Genomic DNA, 19,617 nt, shown 5'->3' on the forward strand with positions numbered 1-19,617 from the left:
TCACGAGACAAAATACGGAGATGCCAGCGGCACGTCGAAGCCTGCGGATCTCGTCGTTTCGGAGTAGTTGATTGATGCCTCGGTTTTCAACTGGCCTGGTCACTTTGTAAGGAAGGTCGCCTTTGCACCCCTACTGAAGCTGTGTATAGATCCTGCTCCTCACCAGATTGTGTTTGTCAAAATACGGAACTCGATTCTTCATCCTTTTGGACGTGCTTTACCCCACAAGCCACTAGCAAGGCACTGCGGCTGGCCTCGGGCTTTGAATCTTGCGTCGGAGACGCCCGCGGCCGCTAACGCCCATAGCAAAAATTTCCTTTCCACCTATGGCTAGGATTTTTAGTGATCAGCGTGTTGCTGGCCTGTAGGAGGGACAAGCCGGCGGAGTGTTTTGGCGGGCCACGCATTTCTTTACAGGCGGATTTGTTTGCTGTCATCTGGTGGCTTCGATCCATGAACAAAGAAGGCCAACACAAGCAACGTCTTGGAAACACCAGTCGTCCAACAGCAGCCAAGTGTTGACAGATGAGGCTCGCGGCCCTGAGCAAGAACCTATCATGGTAAGAAGGAACCAAATGTGGTGTGACATCATCCAATTAGAGGCGAGTGACGTCGCTTCTAGTCTCTTGCTTCGCCATCAGCGGGTTCGCCAGCAAGCATTCGTATCGTTGGCACCAAACATGGTCACGGTTGCACGGCATCGCCGTTGTGTTTAGCGCTGGATTGCCCAAGGAACAGAGGCACGGAACTTGCGGATAGCCAGACTGTACTTCCTTGAGTCAAATCCTCAGTGTGTAAGAACATCTGCGGAAGAGCCGCTTTCTTCGATGACAAAACATCACGGCCAATTGATCCTTCGGGTGAAGCCCGTACCGTTTTGCAGTCCCATCGCTCGTCACTGCTACCAGCGTGGCACCAGCTCGTAATAACAGGGCGGCGATGGAGCTTGACAGGAGAATGTCTCTCTCTTTTGTTGATTGTTTCGTAATCCACGCTGTATGTACCGGCTGCCTGGGCCTCAGGGCACACCATCAGTCACGAGGCCAGATGAAGCTGCACGATGCATTGGCGAGCCAGAGCCATTTGGCGACACAGCCAGAGCGTTGTTTGCAGCATAATGGTCTCAGACAATGAATGAACTCCGCCTATAATTGGTAGCGCAATGGCACCAGTGCGACATAGGGCCTTCAACAGTTGGAAGAAAGCGGACAAGGGACAACGAGGCGACCGGGCTTGCGAGGTCCCTGTTGAACGAAGTGAGGAGTTGGTCTTGACCCATGGCCAAGGGCAGTTTTCATTACGACATGTAAACGTCGAAGCCGCCAACGACAGAGGCTAGGCTGGCGGGCAGGAGGATGAAGCATGGTGCACAGCACGAAATGGTGTGTATGAATGGTGTGTGACATTTGCTCATCTTTGGCCCGGATTGCGGAGACTGCAGAGATGTTCGTGATTCCAGATTTTGTGTGTTGATCAGTCGTCGTCTTTGTCTGTCATGATGTTCTGTAAAGTAAAATGTGCCCAAGTACCTAGGTAGCTGTGTTTGCGACCAGGCATTCGGTGCGTGTGGGCAGGGAAGGAGCAGACTGGCATGGTTCAGATGGTTGCCGAAAGAGCAAGCTGTCGAAAAGGAAGGCGGAAGGAACGATGGAAGCCGACTAACCCCGGAGCTAATAGCCACGACGGTCTGGTCTGGCTGGTGTGAAAATCCTCAACATCCCATCCGACGAGCCCACGACAGCAAAGCCTGCACCGAAGGAGATGCAACGTCAATGGCAAAAGTGGTCAGCAAGCTGGTCGTTGAGTGGCAGGGATCCTGTGAGACACCCAAGATTGACATGACACAGACTGACATGGATGGCATGGAGCTTCGTCCGGGAACAGGACTTTTGCCTGCGAGCGGAGGGCCATTTTCGTCGTGTCGCTCTCCCTTCCAGAGCTCACATGACCCTCCTACCGCCCCTCTGGCGCTCCAACCGTCCCAGGTGTCTATTTTCATTACCCAATCCCTTCGTTTTCGAGGCTAACGGAACGCCAGCAAAGGTCTTCAATGCTCGGTCAGGGCCCATGGCTCCACTGAGCCCCCAGGTGGCGCAACGTGCCCTCCCTGAGAATCCCAAGTTTCCCAAGTTCCCCCGGAGCAGCCCTGCGCCGCCAGCACCCCGATTCTAGGTTCTAGCCTGCATGGATGATGAGGCGAGGCGAGACCTTGCAGCCTTCAATGTGTGCCGGCCCCGAGCTTGCTGTTCTAAGTTGGCGACGGCGGCGGTGGGCGTGTGACAGATGAGCCAACGATGGGGCCGGGCCAAGAGCGGGCTAACAACAAGGTCACTCATGCTTTATGTATAATGGAAATTCAACTTTGGCTCAAACCCACCTCAGGGCCACCAACTTTGTTATTTCGACCATTATATATTATTTTCGAGCCATCCTCCTCCGCCGTCGTCCTATCTTTCCTCCTGGTTATCGCACCTAACAGACCAAATCGCTTTCCGACCTCATCTGGTTCTTCGCCGTCTCGCGTCTGGCATGACGTAAAGCACAGGTCAACCGACACAAAGCGCAGACAAGACTCGACACGCCTTTTCTCGCCTCTGACTCGCACCGCAAACAGTCGCACTCGTCATCGTATAGAATCCGTTTCTTTTCTTTGTGCGACAACAAACTTGAGCAAATCATCCTGCAGAGGGTCCTTTTCTCTGCTGTAACAGCCTAACCCCTCCAGACCACGCCCATCTTATTATATGGCCGTACCCAACGGAGCCGGGCACCGCCGTGTGCTTGACTTCGATACATTCAAATCTAGCATGGCTCGGGCTCTCTCCCCATCAGACACCGCCTCGCGATCCTCTTTTTCCTCTGTTCGTGAAAACGACGATGGTCTTGCTCAGACCTTTACTAGATCCAAAGTTTCGTCCTACATTGACGCCCCCGAGGATGTGTTCGACGAGTCTCCCACCTCTGAGATTCCTCAACCCTCCTTCCAGGCGCCGTTGACGCAGCCGCACAGCAAACTCCATGGCTTCTGGTATCCACCAGATAGCTTCAAAGGATGGAGAGAAATCCCCATCAAGGGCAAGAAGCAGAGCCGCAGCTTTGAGGATTTGCGCAAGTTGAGCCTGAGCTGGGAGTCGCCGCCAACATCCCCCGCTCCCATCAAGAAGCAGCTTACCGGTTCATATCCCATCGGCAATGCTCCTATCGAGAGGCTCCCTAGTGAAGTTCTGGGCCCCATTATCGACTTGCTGGTCGTCGAAATTCCTCCCAATGGGCTGACCACACGCAACACCGATTTGATGGCACTCCTTTTGGCCTCGCGGACCATTCACGCCACCACGCTCACAACTCTTTACCGCCACGTCACTATTCCTCACTCTCGAATCTTTCGCAAGTTTCTCAATACTATTACCCAATATCCTGCTCTTGGCACAATTGTTCGCCGCTTGGACTTCAGCCATTTCAACCCTTCGATGCTCTTTTCCACGGCTAGCGAGCGAGCCAAGACACAGAATCTTACTACCGACACTCTTGCTCAGTGTCTCGAGATAACTCCATACCTGCAAGAGTTTTTAGCCCAGGAGTATGTCGACATTGATCTAGGCCCTCCTGTTCTGCGAAAATTGTTCTTTGACTTGCCTAAGCTGCGAGCGCTGGACTTTTGCGGTTGCTCATCGACAGTCTTCAAGAATTCCTTCAACACTATTCTTCAAGACACCTGGCCAGAGCAGCTGGCCATTACCAGGCTCTCGTTTCACAAGTGTCTCGGTCTCTCATCAACCGTTTTTACAACTATTTTGCCTCGATTGGGCAAGCTCACCCATCTAGATGTCGCTGAGACACACATTACCGACGAGGCCCTTTGCCTGATACCCAAAACAGCGCAACTCACTCACCTGAACCTTGCCAAGTGCAAAGAGTTGTCTGCTGAAGTCGTGGTCAAATTCGTTACTGCCCATGAATCCACTAAAGATTCCCTCGTCTTCTTGAGCCTGGCTACCGATCCTACGAATCACCTGCTGCTGGGAAAGGATGATATCGACGGACTTCTGCCGAATTTGCCCAAAACACTCAAGTCCCTGAGCCTTCGTGGTAGCAGAATGCACGCGTCTCACATCCCCGAACTAACCCGCCTCGCCCAGTCCCTCGAAGAGCTCGCTGTCGGACGCGGATTGGAAATGAGCGATATCCACAAGCTCTTTTGCCACGGTCAGGAATGGCTCCAGCACAATCTACGTTTCCTCGATATTTGTGACATTGAGACCATCATCGGTAGTGCGAGCACTTTGCTCGCCCCTGCCTCTGCTCCCCTTCACGTTATCGAAATAGCAGAGCGAGCCTATGAACGCGCCGCCAAGGTCAACAAGAATCTCCAACGAGTTGGTTGGGTGGCAAAGGAGTTTGGCAGCCGCTATTGGCTTGTGCGCATGAACCCCGATGGCTCTACCAGAGACAACGGTGGACGCCAGTGGAAGATGGGCGCTGAAAGTTGGGGCATGAGAAAGATTCCCGTTGCGGTGGCAGAAGTTGGTGGAATGTATGGCTCCTTCATGTTTGGACGCCGGGTGTAGCAAATTACTTCGCAGCGGCGCGAACCTCTTTTTTCTTTTACTTTTTCAACTCTCATCATCATCAGCATCATAACTCATGTCGCATCTCACCTCAGCATTTTTTTATCTTTGGAGTTTTCGGATATTTTTTTTTTTTTTTTGGAAGGCATGAAGACGGCATACCCAACGACGGATACAACGCATACTGGGACTCGATACCAATTTGTTTCTGCTATTTTAGCGAGCAAAAAAGAGAACAAAAAGGGCAAAAGGTTCATGCCTGGATTGCATATGAAGATTGCTTTTTCACCCTTCAGATGGGTTTGCTTCAAAATTGTCTAGTAACATGCACAAGGGTAGTTTTTGTATTGTTGATACCATAGTAAAGTTTAAATTTGCATAACTTGAATTCAATCGGAGGCGAACAAGATTGCACAGTGATGATCGCTTGGTGCCTACTCGGTTGAAATGTAACTTTGACAAGAAAACGCTTCACTCCGCTGCGTCTTGCGCCAACATGAATAACGTGTGGCCTCGTTTGCAGCCGGGTTGATTCATTGTGTACCCAAACATACAAAATTTTCGACTTCGAGTCTCTTCATATGTATTCTTGGCGTCCTTATGACCTGTGATTGCCTGGGATGGCAGCCACAAGTGACGTCGTGGTATGCTCCCCCAATTAACACGTGACCCAATCGGAACAATGGCTGGCCCGCCGCCCTGAGTCTCAGGCCAGCTGCTTGAACATAACGAACACGCCCAGGCTGCACCTTTGTCGACCTCCAGCTTCAACTCAACCTGTCAACGGGTTTTTGGCGCTTGAGCTCGTCACCATGGCTCCCAAACAAGACACACCGTTCCGCTCGGCGGATATGAGCATGGTGCAGCTGTACGTCTCCAACGAAATCGGTCGGGAGGTCGTCACTGCCCTTGGTGAGCTTGGATTGTGTCAGTTCCGAGATGTAAGACGGTCCCCCAAGCCATCAACCTTCAGCTTCTCATCTGCAAAAGCCATGAAAGTTGCTAACGACTCATCTCTTTGTATAGCTAAATGAAGACGTGAGCGCTTTCCAGCGAACCTTTACCCAGGAGATTCGACGACTTGACAATGTGGAACGACAGCTGCGTACGTCATCAACCCCCGACCAAATCGCTTTTGATCCGACGCGGGCTTTCTAACCAGACACAGGCTACTTCCATGCTCAAATGGAGAAGGCTGGAATTTCTCTTCGCAAGCTTGATTTGGACACCGAGAGACTCGCCTCTCCATCGACATCCGAAATTGATGAGCTTGCAGAGCGGAGCCACAAGCTTGAGCAACGAGTCTCCGCCTTGAACGACAGCTACGAGACTCTGAAGAAGCGAGAGGGCGACCTTACTGAATGGCGATGGGTTCTGCGAGAAGCTGGAAGCTTTTTCGATCGCGCTCACGGCAATGTCGAGGAGATTCGTGCCTCCACGGACAATGATGACGCCCCACTTTTGCAGGACGTTGAGCAGCATCACAGTGCCCCCGAAGTCGAGCGATCCTTCTCCGGCATGAACATTGGCTTTGTAGCTGGCGTCATTACAAGGGAGCGTGTTGCCGCCTTTGAGCGTATTCTCTGGCGAACCCTTCGCGGTAACTTGTACATGAACCAGTCTGAGATCCCTGAGCCGCTCACCGACCCCTCCAACAATGAGGCTATCAACAAGAACGTCTTCGTCATTTTCGCGCACGGCAAGGAGATTCTGGCCAAGATTCGAAAAATCTCTGAATCTATGGGTGCAGAGGTCTATAGCGTCGACGAGAACAGCGACCTTCGTCGTGACCAGATCCACGAAGTCAACAACAGACTGCAAGATGTCCAAAACGTCCTCCGCAACACACAGGCTACTCTGGAAGCTGAGCTGAACCAGATCTCCCAGTCTCTGTCGGCGTGGATGGTTCTTATCGCAAAGGAAAAGGCAGTGTACAGCACTCTAAATCTATTTTCGTACGACCGTGCTCGACGAACCCTGATTGCTGAGGCTTGGTGTCCCACCAACGACATGCCTTTGATTCGATCGACTCTGCAGGATGTCACCAACCGAGCTGGTCTCTCGGTTCCTTCCATCATCAATGAGATTCGAACAAACAAGACGCCTCCGACATATCTCAAGACGAACAAGTTCACCGAGGGGTTCCAGACCATCGTGAACGCGTACGGTACTGCTACATACCAGGAGGTTAACCCGGCCATGCCTGTTTTCGTCACCTTTCCCTTCCTCTTTGCCGTCATGTTTGGTGATTTCGGCCACGCCATGATTATGCTGTCGGCAGCTCTCGCCATGATCTACTGGGAGAAGCCGCTGAAAAAGGTGACCTTTGAGCTCTTTGCAATGATCTTTTACGGACGATATATCGCATTGGTCATGGCTGTATTCTCCATCTTTACCGGCTTGATCTACAACGACGTCTTCTCAAAGTCAATGACACTCTTCCCCAGTGCCTGGGAATACACGAAGCCGGATGGTTGGCGGCCAGGTCAGACCATCAAGGCTGAGCTGAACAACAACGGTTACCGGTACCCCTTTGGTCTTGATTGGGCCTGGCACGGCACAGAGAATACCCTCCTCTTCAGCAACAGCTACAAGATGAAGATGAGCATTATTCTCGGCTGGGCTCATATGACATACTCCCTTTGCTTTGCCTACATCAATGCGAGACATTTCAAGAAGCCAATCGACATCTGGGGCAATTTCGTTCCCGGAATGATCTTCTTTCAGTCGATTTTTGGCTATCTCGTCATTTGCATCATTTACAAATGGGCCGTGTTCTGGCCAGGAGCACAGGCACCTGGCCTCTTGAACATGCTCATCTACATGTTCCTCCAGCCCGGAAAATTGGACAATATCCCTCTGTACAAGGGACAGGCCACTGTGCAGATTATTCTCCTCCTCCTGGCATTTGCTCAAGTTCCTATTCTTCTCTTCCTCAAGCCCTTCTATCTCCGTTGGGAGCACAATCGGGCGCGCGCCAAGGGCTATCGCGGTATTGGCGAGACGTCCCGTGTCAGTGCTTTGGATGGCGACGATGAGAACGAGGGTCTGGTTAACGGCCACGGCAATAGCTTTGACGACGACGGCGAGGGCGTTGCTATGATCTCGCAGAACATTGACGAAGAGCATGAAGAGTTTGAGTTTGGTGAAGTCATGATTCACCAAGTAATTCACACCATTGGTACGTCCATGTTTTTCTTTACCATCCTACTTCCTGAGGTGTGTCAACTAACAAGTGATAGAATTCTGCTTGAATTGCGTTTCTCACACCGCCTCATACCTCCGTCTGTGGGCCTTGTCGCTCGCTCACCAACAGCTCAGTATCGTGCTGTGGGACATGACGCTTGGTCCTACTCTCAAGGCCAGCGGTGTTGTCGGCGTGATCATGATTGTTGTTGGTTTCTACCTCTGGTTCTTCCTTAGTGAGTTCTCCCAATGTTGCACTGTCACGAGTATTGTGTCTAACTAGTTTGATTAGCTATTGCCATTCTGGTGTGTATGGAAGGCACCAGTGCCATGTTGCACTCTCTCCGGCTGGCGTGGGTTGAGTCCTTCTCCAAGTTTGCAGAGTTTGCAGGATGGCCATTTGCTCCGTTTTCATTCACTACATTGTTGGAAGAGGCCGAAGAACTGAAAGAGTTCCTCGGCTAAAGATGGCATACTCTATGTGATTTCTTTTTGTTTGCTTTGCAGTTTATTTTGTAGACCTAGGTAGCTTTGTATGATAAGGAATACACCCTAGAATATTTTGGTCTCGGACTAAATACCATGTGATATTTGACACCAAATTTCATCTTACTGTAACAGATTGTAACACACGTATATTTCCGTCCCAGTAAAGGGCGGACTTGGTATCGATTTATTTATTCCAGCCGTTTTTGAAATCTAGGAGACGGCACTTTTCAGCACTGACGTCCAAATAATGAAACCTTTCAACTGTTCTATCCCCACAGAGGCGCCGTAACTTCCACACCACGTTCAACCACAGCCCTCACCCTATCAGCAAACACCTTATTCGCACACTCCACCTCCAGATCTTCGAGCCACACTGTCGCCAGCATCTTGTCTACCTTGATGGTCACGCCGGGCACAGGAATGCCAATCTTGTGTAGGCGCTCAATCTCCTTCTTCTTGCGTTCTTCCAGGTCTGTAGCTTCGCCGTCGACAGCCATGGATTCGTCCTGCGCTTCAGAGTCAGGGAGACGGGGTGTTTCAACGGGCGACACATTGTCTGCTCCGAACTGAGCTTCCAGGAACCAGAAGAGTCGCTCGAGGCGATCTGCTGCCGAGGGGTGGGCGTGGGGATTGGTCCCGTTGGTGATGGGTTCCGCCGCGTGCGAGTGGGAGTGTTGTTTTGAGGAGCGCTTCACGGCTGCTGGTGACGACTCGACGCTGAATAGGACTGCCATGACGGAGTCGGCGATGCCGTCGTTGAGCATGTTGCCCTCCCACTCGAGCTCGACTTCACCATTGCTGCGATACCTGACTGTCACGCAGCCCATGACAAGGTATGCTGCTACCAAGGCGGCGACTTCTTCGTCTGCAGCCTCCTCGGGCTTGTACTCATCTTCGTCGTCTTCATTGATTGTTTCTGTCCCGTTTTTTACAGCGTGGCTGTTGCCGTTTTGCGCGCGTCGCATCTCAGGTAATTCTTCGACGGAGCCGAATGTGCCCTCTAATGCCCACTTGATGAGCTCGATGCCAGCGGCACTAAGGGTGAGGCGTTGTTTGCAGGTTATGGTGGTTGTGTTGAGGCCTGCATATTCTCGTAGGTCCTCGGGAGCCATGAGTGAGAGCTTGAAGTCGTTTTGCACAAGGACACCCGTGATCAGGGGCGCAGAGGCGCTGTCCATATCAACGTCTTGTGGTGGAGGGATCGAGGCTAGCTTTCCAACGACCTTGGCCATTTTGTCGGCTTTGAAGGGGATGCGGAGTTCCTCACAGTTGCGCGGGGAGTAGACTTTTACTTTGGTGGTTTTGGAGGCGTTGAGGGACAGGAGTTTGGATTTCAGACGCATCATGTTGTGCTGTTCGCCGTGCACGAGAATCTAGGAAGTTTTGTTAGCATTTGAGCGTGAATTGTAGCTGGAGTCAAACGTGAAGGGTAAACGTACAACAACCGGAGCGGCCACTTCTTCAATGAATTCTCGGTTCTCGACGCCGTCAACGTGGGCAGCAAACGAGTACTCTGCGACACTGCATCTTCGAGGGATGAGAGTTCTCTCAGAATCTCCGCCTGTTGCTCTCCGGCCGGCCGCAAGGTTGCGAGACATGACTGCTGGGATTTGGTCTGGTTCTTGCATGATTTGCCTGGCCATTGTGCCCTCCACACTGTAACCAGTAATGATGACTCCGTTCTTCTCGCTAGGCGCCCATCTCTCAAAGAGTTCTCTACTGACACCACTCTGAAGCATACCAGGACTGGCAAGCATCACGCAGCCACCGACGTCGTCGAATCGATCTAGATTCTTCAGAGACCGAATATGCTTAAAGTCCCACGGTCCCCCTTGACCGGCACTGCCACCACTTGCTTCGGCTTCGGCCATGCGTTCTCGGAAGAGCCCTTGATATTATCATTCATGGCGCCGACATAGGTCTGATAGACGACCATACACTTTCTCGCCAGGTGGCTGGCGTAATAGATGGGATATTTCTGGAACTCGGGGTGCTTTCCCCAATATTCATCCAGAATGAGGAGCAACTCCTGTGCTCTACCGAGAGCGAATACAGGCAATAACGCACGACCACCTCTATTTAAAATGCCAGTGATGGACTTCATAAGCGCCTGCTCGCGCTCCAGTCGCGGAACGTGAGACGCAATGCCGTATGTCGACTCTGTGATGAGAACGTCAATTTTGACGCCCTTGGGTACCTCTGCCGAGACTAAATGCCGATCCTGCTCACGGGAGTAATCGCCGGTAAAGAAGATGTTGAGCCCGGCAATCTCAATCAGAAACATGGCTGCGCCCAACACATGGCCGGCAGGGTAAGGCGTAATTCGAATGGAAGAAATGGTATGAGTGGTGTGATAATCAATGGCTTCGATTTGAGTAAACGTATTCAAGTGATCCTGCTCCGTGTATACAGGCTGCGTCGTCGAGTTTGCAGACGTGTTGCCAACGCGAACACTGTCTTGAATGAGCCATTTGTAAATAGCCTTTGTCGGGTGTGTCATGAAGACACGACCGCGAAAGTTGGTTTTGGCGAGCACATATGGCAACGAGGCAGCATGGTCGACGTGAAAACTGTTGGGCGCGTGTCTCGTTAGCTTGTGAACCAATGTTGAATACTGGATGTCGTTGGTTTTTTTGTGGTCAACACTGGGATGATCACGAGCAGGAGGCAACAAGAGGCAAAGGGTGAAAAGCATATTGTATTCATTTTCGTATGGTACAAGAGCGGTAAAAGATCATGACAAGTACATAGTCTGGAGATTGAATGCAACATGACCACCCATCGGATGTTGGACGCCATGCCTCGTATGTTTACCATTCCCCAAGCTGCATAACATCAAGGGCAAGCGACTTACTGGCTGATGAGAAGTACGTCTACGGTGCTGAGATCGAAGTCGTCGTAGAATGGAAGAGCTGCAAGACCATCGTATGCCGGATGTTGTCCGGCATCGAGCTGTGTAGAGACACAAAGTCAATCGAATAGTCCGTGTATATATAAGGCATGCGACCCAACAACCACGATTGCTTACCATCACTGTCTTGCCCTTGTATTGAATAATGTGGCACGATCGACCGACTTCGTTACCGCCTCCTAGACAAAGAAACATGAGTTCGTCGGACGGGTCGACAGGCTCTTCGGCCGCGGCCGTATTCATGGCCGACGCTTTTCGTTTTGATGCCATGGTTGCGGCGATGGGTAGCCGTTTATAGGCTGTGGCAGGATTCTCTAAACAATGAGTCTGGCGCAGTTGGGAAGTTGGACACGCATCATTCGACAAGACTGCTCATTTAGTAGTGCAATTCTCATGCGCACTCAGCGTGCCTGGCAGGACATCCGGCGACATCAAGATGTCATAGTTCCGTTCAGATGAATCTGGTGTAGTTGCTGGTGCCTCTGAAGTGCAGCCGGGAAAATGTCGGCAATGAGCAGGCAAGAGCCACAGAAGCAAAGGCGCGCGACGAGGACGCTGCGACCAAGGTGACGCGCCGGAAGGCAGAACAAGGGACATCACGTGACTTTAAATTTACGCAACCCCCAATCTCGCATCCAAGCCGCCTTCTCTCAACTCCGGGCCAGCACCGCAACAGATTTCCCATTTCCACGCCCATATCGACCTCGCCTGTGCGCGCAACATCGCGCTGGATCTCACGAATCGCTATTCTTACCCAGAAACCATCGATACACCGCTTCGGAGTGCCTGGCGGGTTCTGCGCGTCGGATGGGACGATCCACGTCTGTTGTGACAGGCTTCCGTGCCTGCTAAGAGCATCGTCACCTTCGCCTTGCAGGGCCGTGTTCTTGCAGTCTGCATCCGTCGCCGTGCTTCGAGGCTCGGCGGCTGATCCTTCGCCATGGCTCAACCTCAGTCACAGGTCCCTCCGCGAGTTTTCTCGCCGCCGCAACACAGTCCCTCACCAGGTGGTTCGCAACCTGGTTTCGCGATGCCGCCGAACAAGAGAGTGAGAACCGACGGCGGCCCAGCTTCGCAGCCAGGCTCTCCGTATGCTATTTCACCTTATGCCGCCAGCCCCGGCGCTGCTGGCAGTCCGCCTTTAAATGCTGCCTCGCCGACGTATTCTGCAACGACGCCTGTATCGTCTGGATACAACACTCCCTATACAAACGGCCACAATGCCACGGGACTAAATCTTCCTGATGCGCGCGCGGGCACCAGTACGCCTCCTCTGCACACGCCACAGCCGCCGCCGATTTCAATGCCGCAATACACCAACGCAACAATGGCGCCGGTGCCGCAAACAACAGCATCGCCGGTACCAGGACCGAGTGTGATGGGACCTCCTCAACGACCGGCCGAGAGACCGGCCAAAGACTACGAGTATGACGTGACGGATTCACTAGCGGGAACTGGTATCGATTTGCGGGCGGAAGAGCAGTACATGTCTGAGTTGTATTCCAACGCCATGGATGCAAACTCGGAAGCCAGGACGGGATTCGCTCAACACCCGCCCGGAGCCAAGTCCTCCTTCTACGGTGCTGGCCCAGCAAATCAACCTGCCGAAACTGCATCGGAGCAAGATCAGAAGCAGCTTGCTGTCAAGGCTGCCGAACAAGCTTGGGCGGATTCGTCGATGCGTCTAGCCGTACAGCGGACACAAGAGATCAACGACCCGTTTCTTCTAGTCGCCATTCTTCACCGCAGGGCGGAAAAGATTGCTAGAGAGAATCATATTGGCCTAAATCTGGATATGAAGAACAACGCCCAGACTATGGGCAAGATGCGTTTGCCAGAACAGTTTCCCTCACCCAAAGTCACGGTCAAGGTTGAACCAGGTCCCGATTCCACAATGGTTCACACAACTGGGTCTTATATTCCTCACGACTCGTATCTAGTGGACCAGTTGGCGCTGATGTCCATCGCTACAAAGCAACGACTCCGCGAGATGGTTGAAGATGCGGATGGTGTTGCCGTAAACCGGCAAAAAACGTCACACGGAGAGATTTCCGAGGATTGGGCTACTGCGGCGGCACCCATGAATGTAGAGCCTCTAGGGGCGGCGGCAGAAACCGACCCAGCGGTACAGGAAGCAGGCGAGGATGGAGTTGCAGTCCCGTCTGATACTGCACCCTTGAAACGTGAGTATCTCTATGTCTTACTTTATTTTTACTTGTTCTCCCTCTTCCATGACATTGCTGGCTACTTGACTGGTTCTAACTCCAAGATAGGCTCTGCTGACGAAGCTGCGTTGGGAAACGGCACCAAACCATCAAAAATGGCCAAGATCTCGTCCTTCATGACGGTGACGATGAGGGAGTTGGCGAGACAGGAGCGTGAATGGGAAGAGGCACGACTACGTCGACGGCAAAAACGCAAGGACGGGGTAACAGACGGAGCCACTCCATCACGGTCAGGCAGCGTTGCACCGGGAACGCCAGGCTCAGTGGCCCCTGAATCAGACAAACCGATGACGAAGAAGGAAATGAAGAAGAACCAGGCCCTCAAAGCGGCCGAGGCGAACAGCCACGCCAACCAAAACTTGACGAGCAGCATGTTTGCAGGACTGGGCGGCAAGAGCAATTTATTCGGCAAAAAGAAGGGGGCCAAGACGTACGACTGGATGAACGTGGGCCGTGGAGGAAGTGGCACGAGCACACCGACGAGAGCAACGCCAGGGGCTGGTGGCAAGGGGATCAACGGCACACCAGGGACACCGTCGCCAGCAAACCTGGCCATGACAACGGAAGGACGAAACCGACTAGGAACGTGGCGCGAGGACAAGGAAAAGGGGAAGAATATCCAACTACGAGACTGGGTGGTGGTGCTAGAGAGGGATGGAAGAGAGGCCAAGGCACTGCAACAAGCATATATGCATTTAGATGCCTCCAATCCAAAGTAATAGATTTTGCCCCAATGGTAAGGTGGGAAGGGCTAGCTAAACAAGGGGGCTGCGAAAACGGTTCTTCTGTAAATGGTCATCCGGGCTTTCTGACAGATACCCAGCGCCGTGTATGATTGTGCACTTTTTTGTTTTCTTGTTTCTTTTTTTCCCTTTATCCTTTCTCTTGGTGTGTTTTTTCGCGTTGGTTGTGCACTTGACTCCTTCTGTTTTTCATATTTTCTGCTTCCTGTTAGCCCGGCGTTTTTACATCCAAAAGGCGTAGGAAAGGTTGGTTGATCGGTTGGTTGGTTGGGATGGGTGGTTCTAAAGCATTTATCTAGTTTGCGGACAAGAAAGAACTAGTAGCATCGCAATAGATGCGCATTAATGGACTTGGTTGTACGGCTGTGAATTATTTGTGAGTGTTGGTTGTAGGATTGTCAACGAGTTGGATGTTTTACTTGAAAATGCCGTCCAACTTTGTGGTATCTGAATATTATGCATCGCAAAAGTCTGATCTACTCCATACCTTGGATGAGCACGACATGACATCAAATGACTGTCCGATCGGACTTCCCCACACCCACCCATCTGTTCAACCTGTCGCAACTACGTCTCACATCACCACATACATTTCATCTCACCTCCGCAGTGAGGATTCACCGAACTCACCATGGCAATAGCAGTACGTCTTCACACCCTACCCTGCTTTTCAAAGTCAAACCTGTCTGACTGGCCATCCTAGGCAGTGGGCCAGATCTGTTCCACGGCCTCCATGAGGGCCAACCTCGATCAATGTGTGAGATTGGTTTCCGAAGCAGCTGTCGGCGGAGCAAAGGTACGTGAACGAATTCAATGTCGGTTTCAAGAGTACCATAAGGGCGATCACGGCACTGGGTGTATACATCGAGCATAAGAGGAAGCAGCACCAAACCAGAGTGGAGTGAGACGTGCTGTCGAGATTGATAACAGGCCGTGTCGTACGATAGCCACGGATATTGTGTGGTTTTCTGTGTCACATGTGCCGCTTTTGTCTCTGGCAGTGTTTGAAGATGCCTTCGTTGGTTGAGACGGCGTGTCTGACCCGCTGGTTTGGATGGCGGGTTTTCATGGTTTCTCTGTGTGGGTGAGACATCTGCAGGGTGAGATGAGATGGACATGTTTTTGACACCAAAGTCTGGAAGATTTTGGGGTGTCCATCTCGGTGTCCATCTTTGACGATATAGCCATGTCGGGTTGTGTGCTCGGTCCAATATACGACTGAACGTCAGAACACACTGAATCATGAACGCGGCTAAACAGACTCGTTAGGTTCTTTTCCTCCCCGAAGCATCAGACTACATCGCCCACAACGCACAAGAATCACTCACACTAGCTCAACCGCAGTCCACATCTCCCTTTGTCCAGGGCCTCTGTTCTGCGGCCAAGTCACACGCCATCGCCATCCACGTGGGCATCCACGAACCGCTGCCGCAACAAGAGTCAACGCGCAAGCTGCTCAACCGAGCCCTCTACATCTCGTCGGGAGGTGAGATCATCGAGTCCGCATCCTACGACAAGCTCCACGTCTTTGACTACGCCAACCTCAAGGAAAGTGACACCGTACAGCCGGGTGCGAAGCTCACCGCGCCGTTTGACTCGCCTGTCGGCCGGATCGGCAGCCTCATATGCTTTGACTTGCGGTTCGCGGAGCCTGCAATCTCGCTGGCGCAGCCGGGGCCTCGGAGCGCGTGGTATCAGCGGCCGGCGCAGATTCTCACATATCCCAGTGCGTTTACGTTGCGGACCGGCCAGGCGCACTGGGAGACGTTGCTGCGGGGGAGGGCGATAGAGACGCAGAGCTGGGTTGTGGCCGCGGCGCAGGTTGGGCGACATAACGAGAGGAGGGCGAGCTATGGGCGGAGTTTGGTCGTTGACCCGTGGGGGGAAGTGAGGGTTAGGCTGGGGGGCACAAAGGATGATCTGGGAGATGCGGAGGATGGCGCGGTTGGGCAGCTTGGGTTTGTGGATTTGGATATGGGGGTTTGGGAGAGGGTGAGGGGGGAGATGCCATTGAAGAGGAGGTGAGTTTTGATGTGGTTGGTTGTGATGGTGATGTGTTGCTAACGGTTGGTAGGGACGTGTATCCGGAGCTGTGATGCCGGTATGTGAGGTAAGACTCTATCATGAAGGAAATGACAAGATGATATGACTGGGATTTGGAATGAGGCACCCAGGGGTTTGTTTCGTGGAGTACTCAGAATATTTACGGTAACGACGGAATAGATGAGCGGTTACACCTTGCGACAATGCGAACAAACCATACAACCAACAGTGTTGGCTACAATATAACTCATCAAATGCAACCAACAACCAACTCACATTCTGCACTTACATGATACTGCAGAGTATAACATGGTGTCTACTGAGTACTATTCCGAGTCCCAACTCCCGATGCAACGGTCCATTGAAGCCAAACTCACACCCCCGGACGCACAGATGGTCATGAGGCCATCGTTTCTTATTCCGTCTATTGTGGACGATGCAGTCAAGACGTTTCTGTACATGAGCCATACCACTGCCTAAACGACAACGTGGCGTATGGCGTCGACTATCCGAGCCAAAGCACTGCCATTGTTCGCGTTGGCCAAGATTGAAATCGTCTTTTGTTGCTTTTGAATACAATACTCTACTTACCATACTGCCTGTTTTACTCAGACAAGGCAGTCAGTTTATGGTGGTACTTTCACAGAATACTGACACGTCGAGCCTCATCTAACTGGGCATTCACACTCATCTTCATATTCATGCCTCATCTTCACTTGGATTCACTCTGCAGTGCTGATCCATTGTTCCCATGTGCCTCAACTCACTCCTCACTTTTGTTCCCCACCACGTCATTTAATCTCTGCGACCCGAGTCCCTGGGTCCAAACTCATCAGCTCACCGTACCTCGACCAACCACACATCTCTGTTACATCTGTCCCCTTTCATCCTGTACTGTATTTCCTTTCGTCTCTTTTGGCCCATCGACCAGACGCCGTGTTACCTCCCGTCCTCACATCCTCACACCCCAGCACCTGCACCTGCAGGATCGAACCGACCCGTGACCCGGCCGTCCTGCAATGCAGCCACATTGTGCTTATCCCGTACAGTACATCCTCACTATTGTGTTCTAACAACTGATTGTGTGGGCGGCTTTAGCGCGCTACCAAAAAAAAGTCTTTGCTTTTTCTGCTTGTTGCCCCTGCGTCGTCTTCTGCATGAAAGCACAAATCATTGCGTTTCTTTTTTCCCATCAACCAATCCTTTGTTTTCCCCAGATCACCTATTGAAACAAAGTCGTTGCTTTTTTCTTTTCTTTTTGAACTTTCTTGCGTACACGCCCCCTCTGGATACAGTCTTTGACAAATTCTCACCTTTTTGCCTGTCTCGTCACCTTGATTTCATGATGTGTTTCTTTTGTGCGCGGGTTAAATTGTGCAATTATAGTTGCTTTCTTTTTGCTACCAATCTTGTCATTTTTGTGGTGTATATTTAAAGGAAAGGAGAGGATTACGAAAGCCAGTCCTAACAAATAATGCTGTGCTCAAAGGGAAGATTGAACAAAAACTCAAATCATAGAAACAATTACTCAGACCTTTCTCCCATCACCTCACTGCAGCAAACTCGTCAGGAATGAAGCAATCTGAAACGCAGGGAAAGTGCGCCGACCCAAAACTCTACGTATCTGCCATCATGATTCTGTAATAATCAGTAATCAACCACCATTGTCTTTGCCTCTGCCTCACTTGTTGCCTCTTTTCTCACAATCCGCCCATTCAGCCATTCCCCACACCTCCGGATTGGATTGTTCATTCTTGGCTTCCCCAGGTCCGAGCCAAGCCTGGCAGGCAAGCAATGCCGGCCACACCTCCTAGCTACTCTGGTCTAGTTCTCTCCCAACAACTTGGGTCGCGCTACCGTGCCGGTGTAATGTCTCGGCCGAAAAAAGGGCGGGCGACGAGTGTGAATGCGCATTGGATTGGCCTGGGAGTGGAAACAGGACCGTAGGAGAAGGGGTTGATCTACAATGCCCATATGCGGGTGTGAGATCGCGGAGAGTCACCGTTTGCTCATCATCTCCCTTCCATCTTGTTTGGACGGCTCTTGAAACTTGCATTCGACAACGGACGGCCGGATACGCCCCAGTTCTTCGGAGACGGGCCAAATTAACCTCCTTTGGTTTGTATGATTTTCACAGTTGGCCAGAATGTGCCGGGGAATCCATGTTTTGAGAATCAAATGGCGTGAGCCTCATCGATTTCCTCTATTCTAGGTACACAAAACTTGGGGAAATACAAATCTCATCTTATCCGCGTCCCATTGTGCTGTCTGCAGCTCTTTCTCAGTTGCAAGAGGCAGTCAGTCTCTCCTTGTTCTCGAGATATACTATACAAATATATTGGCCTGTAGAGAGATGGAAAAAAGGAAAGAGTTAAAAAAAAAAAAGAAAAGGGGGTATCATCCATCCGTATGTCCTGAGTCCTGCCCAGAGCCGTAATTATTCCAGACCGACTCTTGTGCCTCCTCAGTCTCGCCTGTGTGATTTGATCTTGTACAAGGTGGTGGTGGTACATGTTAACGAGATGTGAGCGACACATTTGTGGACGCTTCATTGACCTGATTTGCCGACACCGTCAAGTGCGGCAAATCAGGATAAATGGGAAGAGGAAAATGAACAAGATTAGGAAAGAAGAAAAACAGCCAACAAAGGCAAAAAGCCGAACAAGCAAAAAACGTAGGAAAGATGAATTTGTACAAACGACGGAAAGAAAGTCCAGCTGAAAAAAAAATATCCCAAAGTCTATATGCTAGTTGCCCTCCCAAACCGTGTTCTTTTTGTGTTCCCAGCCCTGTAATCCATTCTCAGCTTTTGACTTCATCCCATAGCATCGAGCCGAGGGTGGTGTTGCTTGACCAGCCAAGTCCAGCTGCGCCGTCGGGTCGCGCGATCCAAGACATGTCGCGAAATGCCCAGATCTTCATTCCAATGGGGTGCATGCGCCCCGGCGACGCGGTGGTGGTGTCTCAAGTCCAGAAAACCTGAGTTATGACGAGAAAAGATGCCCACCCTTCGTCAAAAAGCAAAAGCAGAAATATAGTGAGTAAAAAGTGCAGGGGCAAACAGTAAACCAAATTTCTCAAATCCCAGTTCCGTCTATGATTTTGAACGCCACGCATCGAACCATGTCTCGATGCAAAAGAAAAAAAGAACACTCAAAGCAATTTTCCACATGCATTTGCCGGACATCAGAGTGCAGAAACAGAAAAATAAAAACCGTGCAGGCCATTGTGAAACCCGCTTTTGGTACCCTTGCTGCTGATAAGCAAGTCGTGGCTCCGAGCCGTCTTGTGTACAAGTTGACAAGATAAAAGAAAAAAGATATTAAATAACTGTAGAAGCATTATATCGCAGGCTCGAAGTCGAATCGATGGCCTTGGAATCGAAGAAGTAATGTCGAGACGTGAGATTAAGACTCAACATGACCCGCAGGGTCGAGAGGTGATGCATCTGC

At 51.4% G+C, this 19,617-nt stretch overlaps 6 protein-coding genes across 6 annotated transcripts; 4 read left to right on the forward strand and 2 right to left on the reverse strand.

Moving 5' to 3' along the window:
• Positions 1 to 684: 684 nt before the first annotated feature.
• On the reverse strand, positions 685 to 1,032 carry VFPPC_17634 (hypothetical protein; the record flags this gene model as incomplete). The annotated part of the gene is made up of 1 exon (XM_022429326.1): positions 685 to 1,032. One exon carries the CDS (start codon positions 1,030 to 1,032, stop codon positions 685 to 687), a length of 348 nt encoding a protein of 115 aa, XP_022285636.1.
• Positions 1,033 to 2,807: 1,775 nt separating this feature from the next.
• On the forward strand, positions 2,808 to 4,568 carry VFPPC_05263 (leucine Rich Repeat domain-containing protein; the record flags this gene model as incomplete). Its single annotated transcript, XM_018284489.1, has 1 exon — positions 2,808 to 4,568. One exon carries the CDS (start codon positions 2,808 to 2,810, stop codon positions 4,566 to 4,568), a length of 1,761 nt encoding a protein of 586 aa, XP_018146000.1.
• An 812-nt stretch (positions 4,569 to 5,380) lies between these two features.
• On the forward strand, positions 5,381 to 8,219 carry VFPPC_13798 (vacuolar ATP synthase; the record flags this gene model as incomplete). The annotated part of the gene is made up of 5 exons (XM_018291570.1): positions 5,381 to 5,509; positions 5,595 to 5,673; positions 5,737 to 7,749; positions 7,811 to 7,990; positions 8,047 to 8,219. The coding sequence occupies 5 exons, from the start codon at positions 5,381 to 5,383 to the stop codon at positions 8,217 to 8,219; spliced, it is 2,574 nt and encodes an 857-aa protein (XP_018146001.1).
• A 290-nt stretch (positions 8,220 to 8,509) lies between these two features.
• Positions 8,510 to 11,424, reverse strand: VFPPC_15922 (endoribonuclease ysh1; the record flags this gene model as incomplete). The annotated part of the gene is made up of 5 exons (XM_022428987.1): positions 8,510 to 9,616; positions 9,683 to 10,131; positions 10,182 to 10,813; positions 11,098 to 11,195; positions 11,272 to 11,424. The coding sequence occupies 5 exons, from the start codon at positions 11,422 to 11,424 to the stop codon at positions 8,510 to 8,512; spliced, it is 2,439 nt and encodes an 812-aa protein (XP_022284526.1).
• A 670-nt stretch (positions 11,425 to 12,094) lies between these two features.
• VFPPC_05264 (proteinrelated to tpa inducible protein) lies at positions 12,095 to 14,098 on the forward strand (the record flags this gene model as incomplete). The annotated part of the gene is made up of 1 exon (XM_018284490.1): positions 12,095 to 14,098. The coding sequence occupies one exon, from the start codon at positions 12,095 to 12,097 to the stop codon at positions 14,096 to 14,098; it is 2,004 nt and encodes a 667-aa protein (XP_018146003.1).
• A 655-nt stretch (positions 14,099 to 14,753) lies between these two features.
• Positions 14,754 to 16,218, forward strand: VFPPC_05265 (carbon-nitrogen hydrolase; the record flags this gene model as incomplete). The annotated part of the gene is made up of 4 exons (XM_018284491.1): positions 14,754 to 14,765; positions 14,826 to 14,918; positions 15,392 to 16,143; positions 16,197 to 16,218. 4 exons carry the CDS (start codon positions 14,754 to 14,756, stop codon positions 16,216 to 16,218), a joined length of 879 nt encoding a protein of 292 aa, XP_018146004.1.
• Positions 16,219 to 19,617: the final 3,399 nt, after the last annotated feature.

This window comes from Pochonia chlamydosporia, chromosome 3 (genome assembly GCF_001653235.2).
Source record: "Pochonia chlamydosporia 170 chromosome 3, whole genome shotgun sequence".
NCBI classification, from domain to species: domain Eukaryota; kingdom Fungi; phylum Ascomycota; class Sordariomycetes; order Hypocreales; family Clavicipitaceae; genus Pochonia; species Pochonia chlamydosporia.